We start from the raw sequence: 13,116 nt of genomic DNA on the forward strand, positions 1-13,116 counted from the left end.
GAGTTTCCAGGACCCCAAATCCCCTTAGAATTTGGTGCTGTTAGTTTTGCCTGGGGAGGCTCACGGGCCCTCAATCCTGCTGCAATCCCGTGGGTCCTACCATGGGTCCCCATGGGTCAGGGAGAGCACTTTTCCCCATTGTATATGATTTTCTTTGCTACCTTCTGTCTCCTCAGGATTTTCCTGGGTTCTGGCCCCACGTGTTCCAACCTGGCCTGTGTCTTGGAACCTGGGAGGTGCTCAATCCATGGTGCCAGCTGCTCCTGTCCCATGGTCCTGGGGCTGTAAAGGACACATTCAGAAGGGACACCGACCCAGCAGCTCTTTTCAAAACAACAATGGGGAAACCAAGAGCCCCCCCACATCCAGGTCTGTCGGGAGCCGGGGCATAGAAGTCCATGTGATGAATCTCCAGGAATGGCGAGGTCCTCCCTGAGCCAGGGCTGGGCTGGGCATACCGAGTGCCCCCAGAATAGATGTTTTCACAGACAGCCCCCCAGGACAGGCTGTGAAAGGACGAGGCGCCCATGGTGGGGGAGCTGACCAAATGGGCCGCTGGAACCAGGTTGCTGAGCCCAGAGGGGACTGACTGTCCCCCTTGCAGAGGGTCTTCCTGCCAGGTGAAGCCAGCACGGGTCTGGGTGCAGAGGACCCTTGCTCAGGTTTGGCTGAAAGGAAAACAGATACGGTTGACATCTCCAGTGAGCCCATGCAGGCCTTTCCGGGCTGGGTCCCAGCTGCCTGGGTCTCTGCAGTCCTCAGAGGCTCTATATAGCCCTTATGGTCCGACACTGAAGACACGCCTGTAGTCTGCTGATTCCAGAGGGAGGGGAGTGTGCCACCTGGGATGAGGAGGCCATCGGGGCATGGCAGGTGGCTCCTGGGACTGCCCCCCAGGGTTCAGGCTGGCTGGCGGCTTCCTGCCACATACCCTCCTCCCAGGGCTGTTGGGCCTGGGCTACAGCCCCCAGGCAGAACTCAGGTTCTGTCACCCACCCAGTCCCCTTGCCACCTCCCATGGGGACCTGTCTCCAAAGTGGGTGATTGGGCCTGGATGTGGGTCACCCTCTGCTCTCCTGGACTGCCCAGTCCATGCCAGCACTGATCGTTCCCACATCTGGCTGAACTCTGGGCTCTGGCTCTGGGTCTGGGGTCTCACCTGTGTCCTGTTCCTGAATTCTCTGGGGGTCAGGGACATGGATTCCCTCATCTCCTTGGCTCAAGGCTTGTGGTCCTGGTACCCTTGAAGGGGTGTGCAGGAGTGAGGGGCCTCTGCTGCTCTCTGAGGCTGTCAGTGCTCACAGGGAGGGACGGGGGCTCCCACAAATGGGTCTGGCTCCTCCGGTGCCCTTGAGGGCCCCATGAGGGGGACAACAGGTCACTATGGAAAGTGGGAGGGGGCTTGTTGGAGGGTCTTGCCCACATCCCCCTCCTGCGTGCACAGCCCGTCCAGTCCACACGCACTGAGCGCCTGCCCTGAGGACCGGTGGGCCTACTGTACTTTCTTACAGTCTAGGAGGAAGAGGAGGAAGAAAGGCTGAAGAGGGAGGGCCAGGTAGTAGGGTTGGGGGTCCCAGGCATTCCTTCATTACTGACTTCCTCAGAGGGGGACTCGGGAGGGGAGCTGGCACTGGGGCCCACCTGGGGATGGCAGGTCCTCGTGATTCTTTGTCATTTTTTGCTTCCAGGCCCACAGATGTTTTAATACTTTGTCGTCATTCAACACCCAGCTATGGTAAAACAGGTCCCAAAAATGTGCCCACAGGCCAGACCTCGATGATCTCAGGAGGCGCTCTAGGGATAGGGTGGGCATCAGGCCAGGAGAGTTCCCTGAGAGGGGTCAGAGCCCATACCCCATGGCCACTTCAGTCTCCCACTGGGCAGTGCCGGATCCTTTTGTGGCCACCCAGGGGTCCAGATGTGCACAGGAGGCTGTGGCTGGGAGGCGGCCTGGGCAGGGCAGTGCTCACCACACTCCCGACTTTCATCTGGGTCATGTGGGGGATGGGCTCAGTGACACTGTACCCTCCCAGCCCACCCGGCCAGACCTCCCTCTGGGCCAGAACAGAGGATCATGAGGACAGTGTGAGGAAGTTGGGGTCTGACCCCAGTGCTCCCCAGGTCACAGGTGGACTTATTCCTCTGAACCTTGTGGATGCATCTCATCATGGGCATCAGCGCCTGCTCCCCCTCCATGAGATACACATCCCACAGGTTCAAGTGCACTGAGCTTTGTGAGCCACTGCCCAGCTGGCCGCCAAAGTGGCTGTGCCATGTCACGTTCCCAGCAGACCTGGATGAGAGTTTCCAGGACGCTGAGTGCCCCCAGCATTTGGTGATGTCAGTGCTGCCTGGGGAGGCTCACGGGTCCTCCATGCTGCTGCCCTCCCGTGGATCCTACTGTGGATACTCATGGCTCAGGGAGAGCACTTTTCCCCATTGTACATGATTTTCTTTGCTGCCTTCTGTCTCAGGATTTTCCTGGGTTCTGGCCCCATATGTTCCAACCTGGCCCATGTCTTGAAACCTGGGAGGTGTTCGGTCCATGGTGCCAGCTGCTCCTGACCATGGTCCCTGGCCTGTAAAGGACACATTCAGAAGGGACATAGACCCAGCAGCTTTTCTCAAAATGACAATGGGGAACCAAGAGCCCTCAACATCCAGGTCTGTCGGGAGCCGGGACATCAAATTCCATTCCATGTAGCGCCAGGAATGGCGAGGTCATCCCTAAGCCAGGCTGGGCTGGGCACACCCTGAGTACCCCCAGAGTAGATGTTTTCACAGACAGCCCCCCAGGACTGGGTGTGAAAGGACGAGGCGCCCGTGGCAGTGGGGCTGACCAAATGGGCCATTGGAACCGGGTTGCTGAGCCCAGAGGGGGCTGACCGTTCCCCTTGCAGACGGTCTTCCTACCAGGTGAAGCCAGCACGGGTGTGGGAGCGGAGGACCCTTGCTCGGGTTTGGCGGAAAGGAAGACAGACGTGGTCGGCGTCTTCAATGAGCCCATGCAGGCCTTTCCGGACCGGGACCCACATGCCTGGTCTCTGCAGTCCTCAGGGGCCCTGTGTGGCCCCTGTGGTGTGACATTGAAGACACGCCTGTAGTCTGCTGATTCCAGAGGGAGGGGAGTGTGCCACCTGGGGTGAGGAGGCCATCGGGGCATGGCAGGTGGCTCCTGGGACTGCCCCCCAGGGTTCAGGCTGGCTGGGGGCTTCCTGCCACATACCCTCCTCCCAGGGCTGTTGGGCCTGGGCTACAGCCCCCAGGCAGAACTCAGGTTCTGTCACCCAGCCCCCTTGCCACCTCCCATGGGGACCTGTCTCCAAAGTGGGTGATTGGGCCTGGATGTGGGTCACCCTCTGCTCTCCTGGACTGCCCAGTCCATGCCAGCACTGATCGTTCCCACATCTGGCTGAACTCTGGGCTCTGGCTCTGGGTCTGGGGTCGCACCTGTGCCCTGTTCCTGAATTCTCTGGGGGTCAGGGACATGGATTCCCTCGTCTCCTTGGCTCAAGGCTTGTGGTCCTGGCACCCTTGAAGGGGTGTGCAGGAGTGAGGGGCCTCTGCTGCTCTCTGAGGCTGTCAGTGCTCACAGGGAGGGACGGGGGCTCCCACAAATGGGTCTGGCTCCTCCGGTGCCCTTGAGGGCCCCATGAGGGGGACAACGGGTCACCATGGAAAGTGGGAGGGGGCTTGTTGGAGGGTCTTGCCCACATCCCCCTCCTGCGTGCACAGCACGTCCAGTCCACATGCACTGAGCGCCTGCCCTGAGGACCGGTGGGCCTACTGTACATTCTTACAGTCTAGGAGGAAGAGGAGGAAGAAAGGCTGAAGAGGGAGGGCCAGGTAGTAGGGTTGGGGGTCCCAGGCATTCCTTCATTACTGACTTCCCCAGAGGGGGACTCGGGAGGGGAGCTGGCACTGGGGCCCACCTGGGGATGGCAGGTCCTCGTGCTTCTTTGTCATTTTTTGCTTCCAGGCCCACAGATGTTTTAATACTTTGTCGTCATTCAACACCCAGCTATGGTAAAACAGGTCCCAAAAATGTGCCCACAGGCCAGACCTCGATGATCTCAGGAGGCACTCTAGGGACAGGGTGGGCATCAGGCCAGGAGAGTTCCCTGAGAGGGGTCAGAGCCCATACCCCATGGCCACTTCAGTCTCCCACTGGGCAGTGCCGGATCCTTTTGTGGCCACCCAGGGGTCCAGATGTGCACAGGAGGCTGTGGCTGGGAGGCGGCCTGGGCAGGGCAGTGCTCACCACACTCCCGACTTTCATCTGGGTCATGTGGGGGATGGGCTCAGTGACACTGTACCCTCCCAGCCCACCCGGCCAGACCTCCCTCTGGGCCAGAACAGAGGATCATGAGGACAGTGTGAGGAAGCTCCCTCAGGTCAGTTGGGGTCTGACCCCAGTGCACCCCAGGTCACAGGTGGACTTACTCCTCTGAACCTTGCAGATGTTTCTTGTTATGGGCATCAGTGCCTGCCCCCACTCCATGAGACAGACATCCCACAGGCGCAGGGTGAGGCCAAGAGAGAGCTGTGGGGACAGCAGGAGTGGGAGCACCTGGCCCTTCCAGGCTGAGGCTGGGGCTCAAGCTGAACCCACTGGGGCTTCAGTCCCCAGAGTCAGTGACCCTCCCCATGAGGGTGGTCTGACCCCTCCGGGAGGCTGGGTCAGACAAGGTCTTGCAGCTCCTCGTAGAGGGCACTCATTTTGGTGGGAAGATGGCTTCTGGAGAGAGAGGCTTGAGGCCTCCCTGAGCCCTCCCACATCAGATCCTGGCCAAGTCTGCCCATGAGGCCAGTCCTCAGCCCCAGCCTCTGCTTTGGGATGATCCTTCTGGGGCAGAGGGTCTTGCTGTGTGTCCTGTGGGGACCCGAATGTGACTCCTGTGGGCTGGGGGTGAGCTGGACCCCCCAGCTGGGGAGGCAGGGCACTGCATGGCAAGGAGGATCCCTGAGACTCCCTGTGCCTCCTTACCTAATCATTGAGCATCTGGAGAAGCCAGCCTAATGAGAAACCCTGTGCGCCTAGTCCTTCCTTGTCCTGATGGGAGGAACAAGGTGCTCAGGGCCCCCTGGGCTGCTCTAGAAACCTCCCTCTTCCAGGGCCCACTGAAGACCCCTCGCTAAGTGCAGAACACTGGGCGGTGTCCGGGGCTCCCCACAACACCTTCCCCTTCCTGCACCCCCGGGGGACACATTGCCCTTACCCTGCTCTGCAGGAGCTGGGTCCAGGCCCTGTGCCTCTGTCACCTCCAGGGCTGGGAAAAAACCAAATCCCAGCCCACGGAGGACCCTATGTTCCATGTCAGGACCTGGCTGCCACTCAGCCTGTCACCAGCCCAGGAGGGGCTCCAGCTCCCCTGCTCCTCCAGCCCCACGTGATGCAGGGCCTCTGGAGAAGAGTCCAGAGGACCATAAACTCACCAGATGCCACATGGTCTTGGGTTGTGACGAGGGCGCCACATGCTCCTGATGATCTTGGAGCCCCTGGACTGTCCCACCATTTGGGCTGTGGAATCCTGAGAAGCCCCCAGCCCATCATGAAATCAGAGCCCTCTCCCAAGATGTGGAGCCTTCAGCTGGAAGAGCTGGGCAGCTGCAGACACCCCCAATCCCCGAGGCCTCCCACCCTCCCATCTGCTGACCCCACCATGCCGCCTTGGCCCTGGGGAGGAGGGGTGGGAACATCCCCTCGAGCCTGGCTGGAGGGGCTCCTGGAGGCCTCTTGGGCCAGGGTGCTGGGAGAACAAGGCTGACTTTGAGGCCAAGACAGAAGGTGGCCAGAACAGAGTGGGTGCTGGGCTTCGTGGTCGTCTCCTGGAAGTGGCGTCGGGCCAGAGGACACGGGATGGGAAGATGCTGCCATTTGGGCTCAGTAGGCCCATTCGTGGGGACCAAGGGCAGCTGGAGCCCAGGCAGCTGAAGGGCAGGAAGACTCTCAGGGAGGGGAGAGTCAGCTGTACAGAATCAGAGCTGGAGGGCGTGGCTCCGGGACACAGAGGGCAGCCATGGGGAGGATGAGATGCCCTCTGCTGATGGGAATGAAAGGCGTCTGACTTGGGCTCTGGGGGTCAGCCCCCAGCTCCTGTGGGACCCTCAGCAGAGACATCCTAAAGGCTCCCAACAAGCTGGCGACACAGGAAGGTGCCTTCACTCAAAGTTGAGATCACCTGGCCAGGGTGGCCATCCCCGGGTTTGGTAGCAAGAGGCCCCAGGGGCACCTGTCCACCGTCCATCTACCCTGCGGGGAGTGCCTCTCACTGGCCAGCAGCTGTGCCAGTGCCCAGAATGCGTCCTCTTCGGGAAGGCACAGCAGGAACAAGGCGGCCACCTGGCTCAGGTCTCTGCAGTAGCCCACCTCCTGCAAGAGCCAGAGTCACCGTGGAAGGACATCACCATGGAAGGATATCACCTGGGTGCTGAGGTCACCTGGGAGGACTCATGGCATTGGAGAGGACAGAGGTGACTGGGGAGGCTTCCTCAGGATGCAAATTCATTTCATTTCACGACAAGAGCCATGTCCATCAGGCACTTCAGCAACTGATGAAAATGTCTCCTGAGAACACCGTCCTGCGTGCGACACCGCCAAGCTCCTGGGCTTTGGGGCAGCCCCAGGAGGAAGGTGTCATTTCCTGCTCTGAGAAGTGGTGGTCAGGCCCAGGTGACACCAGGAGTCAGGGCCCTGACTCCTTTGTGACTCAGTTTGACCCCTTGAGACTACCCCCCTTGCTTGGAGGTTTATGCCAGCGATGAGCTAGAGTCATGCCTTCTATATCCTGATGGCTCACAAATACTGACTGGGAAAGAAGCTACGACACCCCCAATAGACACCCACGCCAGTGAATATGGCAATAAGACCCGGGAATATGGCCATGAATATGGGAATATGGTCACTGCCCGGAATACTTACCGGATTATACTCTGCGTAGGCCAGCAGGACATGGAATAGTTCCCGCTGCCTAGGAGACAGAGAAAGGGGGCTTTCGTTTTTTTTGTGGAGATGCTATTAGTTTCACTTTGTCTACAAACCCTAACAACAAATCCCATTTCAGGTTCAGATGATTCACCAGACAAGCAGTGAGCTCTTCAGGGCCTTTGACTGTTTAAGAAATGTTTCAGTAAAGTCCACATCTATGAAATGCAGATAGCCCAGTTGGACAGTGAGTTGACTAATCATTTTTGCTTTGATTGACTTTTTTTTTCAGTTTGCACACATGCCAGTTCAGTCTTTGGGGGTACAGTTCTGCCACAGTTCTAACCCAATGTGCAGAGTCTCCCGGCCACCGCTCCAGTTCCTCCTGGAGCGACTCCTTCATCCTCCAGGTCTCCAGAGTGGCCCCTATGGAGCCCGCCTTCCCCATCCGTCAGCTCCTGGTCACCCAGGCCGGTTCTCAGTCCCTCTGGTTTGACCTTTTCCACAATGGCCTATCAACGGGAATCCTACAGTGGTAGCTTTTCGGGTCTGGCTTCTTTCTCTTAGCAAACTGCATCTAGGTTCCACCCACATTTGTGCGGGCATCACTGGCTCGTTCCCTTTTCTCACTGAGTCTTCTATTTCAAGGGAGAACCAACCTTCCTCGCCCCATTCCCATGCTGACGGTCGTCCCCAAAGGCTCTGTGTGTGAGTGACGATTAATGAGGCAGTGAATGTGGCATGCAGGTTTCATGTGGATGTCAGTTTCCAAGTCATTGGGTTCAATATCTGTGACACTTTGGGGACGTGTGGTTCAAGTGCATTGACAGCACCAAATGCTGGGGGCACTCAGGGTCCTGGAAATTCTCATTCAGGTCTGCTGGGAACGTGACATAGCACAGCCACTTTGGCAGCCAGTTGGACAGTGGCTCACAAAGCTCAATGCTGCCTTCTGTCTCCTCAGGATCCTCTTGGCTTCTGGCCCCACATGTTCCAGCCTGGCCCAGGGCTTGGAACCTGGGAGCTGCTCGGTCCCTGGTGCCGGCTGCTCCCTAGGCCAGGAGAGCCCTTGGCAGCTCTGTCAACCCTGCTGGGTGACCCTGGCTTCTGCTTCTGCTTCTTCCCCATCCCTCTGGTTCACCCCGTCTCTGCTAGGGCCCTGTGCACAGCCATATCACTCCGAGAAAAGAATGTGTCTTCTGAGTGTCATCCTCACATTCAGGTCGATCTGGTGCACGTGTTGACAGGACCTCTTCCCCTTCTCCTTCATGAGCTGCAGGGCAGGGCCAAGAGGAGGAAGCAGCCTCAGAACAGACTGAAGACTCCTGCCCCAAACGACAGTCATCCCACAGTCAGCACTTCCAGAAGGAAGGAAAGAAGGAAGATTTCCCTCTGCAGAAAGCTGCTTTTTGGCTTGTTTCTGAAGCCGGCGAGGGTCCGCAAAGCCGAGCTCATCTGTGGTGCCTATGTCGCCGTCTGTGCCCAGGATGTCATCTGGCCAGCACACACACTCCCCAAGCGGGGCTTGATATTCGTTCTCTGCAGCTGGAGACCTGGGCCCCTGACGTGGCCTGGCCTGTTTGTTGTGCTCTGGCTTAGCGTACCTGGTATTTGCTGGGGTTTTTTCCCTTGGTATCATCAATGTTGAGGAGGACTGACCACACCTGGCCCCGGATATTCATGAAAATGTCCTTGTAAACTCGGCGAACCAGCTGTGGGCAGAAAACGATCTTGTGACTCGGGCCAGGGGTGACCCCCGTGAGGACCAGAACCTGAGAATTCTGTAAATCATTCATTTTGGCCCCGTGATTCCTCAGTAGAGGTGAGGTCAAGCTGGGGCAGGGTCTCCCTTCCCAGGACTGAAAGAGGAAATGGGCACTCAGAGTCCTGAACTCTGATCTGGACCTGTTCCTTCCTTCGGGTCACCAGGAGGCTGTCCTAGCCCTGAGCTCCGGGCGGCCCCAGCCCTGGATTCAGTTTCCCTTCCAGCAAGGTGACGCTCGCACCAAAGGGCAGTAAAGCTGGCAATCAGGCCTGCGATCCTCTGCATGAGGACAGTGTGCAACCTGCCCTCTGAGAGGCTGAGGGTGCCTGGCTACAGCCATGAGTGCCTGCCCCCTGTCCCTGCAGAGAGTGGTTCCGGGGCCTCTCCCTCCACACGTTACTTTTTCACTGTTCTTGTATTTCTCCCATTCTCCCAGCATTTCCATCCACTTGATCTTGCTTCTCAGCTCCTCCTGAATTTGCTGTCAGAGGAGGAATGCTGGAGTTAGCAGACCCCCCAGGCTTCTCAGAGCAGCCCATGGATGCTGAGTCTTGGGTTCTGGAGCCCTGGTGGGACCCAGCTGGAAGGAGCCAGGGAAGGGCAGATCCTAAGGGCTGACAGCCTTTGAGCTAATGAGCGCCAGTGGGCTGGCCTTGGGTCCCCGGGATGTGCCTTCCTCAGGCCACAGACACACCAATCATAGGTGATGTCTCAGCCTCTAGGTGGGGTTCTGACACAAGTGGGCAGCCACCCCCAAGCCATGACTCTGGTTCTTACTTTGGAATTCCATCAAACTGCCAGAGATACAGTGACTTGGGGTCAGATCCAGCAGGGAAGCTGCCCCTCCCAGTGACAGCATGTTGCTACCACCCACCACTGCCCAGGCCTGCTGCCTTCTCTGCCTCACTCACCACCTGCCCAGTCCCCCATCCCTGGGTCAGGCCCCCCATGCATCAGGATCTTACCTTGGTCTCCCAGGAACTGACAGGGGGCAGCTCCGTCTCATTGTAAGGAAACCAAGCAGAGCTGAGGACCTGCACTGGGCTTGGAGCCGTCGGGTCTGGGAACCGACCCCCAGAAAGAACTGGCTCTGTCCCATCCAGCTCAGGGCTCAGCCCGGGAAAAGGCACAGGGGAGGACGAGGGCTTTCCTGTGGGGCTGACGCCTGGGAGGGGCCAGAACCTGGGAGGATCCGGAGTGCAGGGCTAGCCTGGCCCTGGTTACTGGAGCCCCTGGTGTTGGGGGGCAGTGAGGCTACACAATGGGGTGCCCCTACTGGCCTGGAGGTGGTGCTTTCTGCTGGAGCTGAGACAGGTTGGCCCTGAGATGGGATGGGGGCTGCCCAGGGTGGGTGACCCGGTCCTGACAGGAGTCCCTTCAAAGTGATCATGTGATATGATCACTCTGGAACCGCTGGGGTCTCCGGAGCCTAGCCTGAGACCTGTCCAGTGCACCCAGCGTGTACTTGGGACCTATCTCACCCTGCATGCCCAAGGCCCTCACAGGGTCTGACCTCCCAGCGTCCACCTGCCTCTCCCTGCAGCAGAGCCTTACACCCTGCATTTTAGAAGTGGCACGGCTCATAAGCTCCCTCCACCCTACCTTCCCCAGGATCCTCTGTCTCTCCATGCTATGATCCCTGAGGGATGGGCGCCAGGCTGGGCTCCTCTCACCTGGCCGGGATCACTTCCCAGCACCAGACCCAGGCTCTTTAGCTGCCAGCTCTGCTGCCGTTTTGGCCTCACCGTGAGATGCCCAGAACAGGGCCCTGCCGGTCTTCTCCCTCATTCCCCATGGGGACAGGGAGGGCTATGGCTCCAGGGAAATGGGGGAGAACAGGGGCTGGTGGGCCCTCAGAGACCTGCTGGACAACAGCCTCGAGGCTGGGCCAGGTGTCCCCCCGCCCTGTGGCCACAAACCTTGGATCTCACTGGGGTTGTCTGTAAGTGGACAGGGCTGGACCCTCAGGCTGCCCCGCTCCTCTTGTGCTAACTTGGAGACGGACCTGCTGAGAGCCCAGGACCTGATCTAACCCCCTCTCCATTCCCACCCGCTCCCTGGATGGGCCCGTCTCCTCTGGCCTAACAACCTCAGGCTGGACCTGCAGGGGAGCCAGGGAGGAGGTCTGACCCTGGAAAGGAGGTTGGCCTGACCTGGGGAAACATGGCCTCAGGGCCTCAGGAGGTGTTTTCTAAAAGCAAACCCACCCCTGAGCTGAGATAGGTGCTTTAGGGGCCGAGGGGAGCATGGAGGACTCACTGCACAATCCCAAAGTGGTCCGTGCGGCTGTGGATTTCCACAGGCTCAGGCTCCATGTCCGCTGGTAGCCCAGCTCGGTGTCCCTGCAACCCAGAGAGAGCCTTGCTGAGTGCAAGGGCCTGGGGGTATTGGCCACACATTCCCACCCTGTGTTCCTGGGGAGCCCGGGACCCATTGACCAGGGCGCACTGTAAGAGACCTCCCTCCAGTGAGAAGATTGACCTGTACCTTCTTTTTTTTTTTTTTTTTTTTTTTTTTTTTGAGATGGAGTTTCACTCTTGTTATCAAGGCTGGAGTGCAGTGGTGCGATCTCTGCTCACTGCAACTTCCGGCTCCCGGGTTCAAGCAATTCTCCTGCCTCAGCTTCCTGAGTAGCTGGGACTACAGGCCTGTGCCACCATGCCCAGCTAATTTTTGTATTTTAGTAGAGACGGGGTTCACTGTGTTGACCAGGATGGTCTTTATCTCTTGACCTCGTGATCCACCCACCTCGGCCTCCCAAAGGACCTGTACCTTCTCATACTTCATAATGATGTCCTCTCGCTCCTGTACCAGTATTCTCATCCTCTCTCCCCTGTCCATCCTGTGAAACAAAATTGTCTGAAGATCACAATGTATCTGAGAGCTTCGGAGAACACCTCAACCACTCCCGCTGGGCTCCCAGATGCTGGCTGGCTGCATAATTCCCATTCGACCACTGCCAGGTGAAAAGAGCAAGAGTGGGTCTCTTCTCGAGGTGTGCAGAGAATGTGTGAATCCTTCGCATCATTGTGGTGCATCTTCCTAGAGAGACAAAAATTGTAATTTTGAGCAATTTATTATTTTGATACATTAATAAAGAACAGACATGGATATGCTACAAAATATGAATGGGATTTATTTATCTGTTTATTTTTGAGACGGAGCCTTCCTTTGTTTCCCAGGCCGGAGTACAGTGGCACGATCTCAGCTCACTGCAACCTCTGCCTCCCCGGGTTCAAGCTCTTCTGCAGCCTCAGCCTCTCCAGTAGCTGGGATTACAGGTTCACACCATCATACCTGGCTAAGGTTTGTAGTTGTAGTAGAGACCCAGTTTCAGCATGTTGGCTAGGCTGGTCTCAAACTCCTGACTTCAAGTGATGTGCCCGCCCACACCCCCTCACATCCGGCCTCTCTCTAATTTCTTACAACTGTGTGCAAATGTATAATTAACTGAAAACAAAAAGTTAAACATATATAAAGTGTTGATCAATACAGCAAATGACAATAACAAAACCCAATTTCAATTTAGATTAAAGCTACATACCTTAAGAAGTATACAACTGTGAAGCAGCATTTTAAAAAACCGATAACCAGTCTGTGGAAATACATTTCTATCTAAATAAACTCAAGGCTTCAGCCTACAATTTTACAAAGAAATGTAAAATTACAAAGCCAAGCATTTCACACAAATCATCAGAAGGTCAGTACACTCCATCATTTCCACTATCTCCTTTCTGTAAGATCTGAAGACATAATTTCCCTTGTATCTGTTCTCAACCACAGAGCTCAGAACTAAACCAGCTAATAAACTAGCCTAACTGCTATACTTTAGGTAGAAAATAAACTCATTATAATTTGTCCTCAAGGGCAGTGTTCCTGAGGAACTGGAGTTGAGATGGATGCTAAGGAACAACTTCCTATGTCATTACAGATAAAGACAGTTCTTTTAAGTTGTTTGTGGCACACAGATGGAATCCTTGTTCTACGTAGTCAATACTGCTTAAAAGGTATGCTTTCTAAAAATGACATTTTGACCAATTTAAGTCATATTTTACATGTAATAAAACCATTTTCTATTTACATGAATCATATAAAGTCCTGTAAAGCAAACACTTATGCCTCCATTTATTTCCCACTTTTGGCACAAAATTGGATTTTCATAGAATAGGTTTTCCTAAAAGAATAAATGATCACTGAAATTGGTCATTTTATATATTTGAGATTGACAATTGGTCATTTTATATATTTGAGATTGACAACATATCCTCATATTATGGTAATTTTACAGCAATATTGTCAAAGAAAACAGTGTTTTCTGGATTCACTTGAAAATGAAACCAACCTAAGAAAATAAATTATAAACCCAAATATCCTACCCTATACAGGAAGGGGTTTTTCTTCCCATTAAGTCCCCTTACATATTAGT

The 13,116-nt window shown here is 56.1% G+C and overlaps 1 protein-coding gene across 1 annotated transcript; it reads right to left on the reverse strand.

Moving 5' to 3' along the window:
• Window positions 1-3,783: 3,783 nt before the first annotated feature.
• On the reverse strand, window positions 3,784-11,531 carry LOC101043648 (TBC1 domain family member 3F). The gene is given in 12 exon segments (XM_074387994.1): window positions 3,784-3,803; window positions 4,444-4,543; window positions 4,988-5,053; window positions 5,437-5,531; window positions 6,253-6,373; window positions 6,923-6,975; window positions 8,093-8,198; window positions 8,530-8,637; window positions 9,091-9,171; window positions 9,656-9,716; window positions 10,950-11,032; window positions 11,463-11,531. Coding segments are annotated over 12 exon segments (963 nt in total).
• Window positions 11,532-13,116: the final 1,585 nt, after the last annotated feature.

The sequence above is a fragment of the Saimiri boliviensis genome, chromosome 17 (assembly GCF_048565385.1).
Source record: "Saimiri boliviensis isolate mSaiBol1 chromosome 17, mSaiBol1.pri, whole genome shotgun sequence".
In the NCBI taxonomy this organism is placed as follows: Eukaryota; Metazoa; Chordata; class Mammalia; order Primates; family Cebidae; genus Saimiri; species Saimiri boliviensis.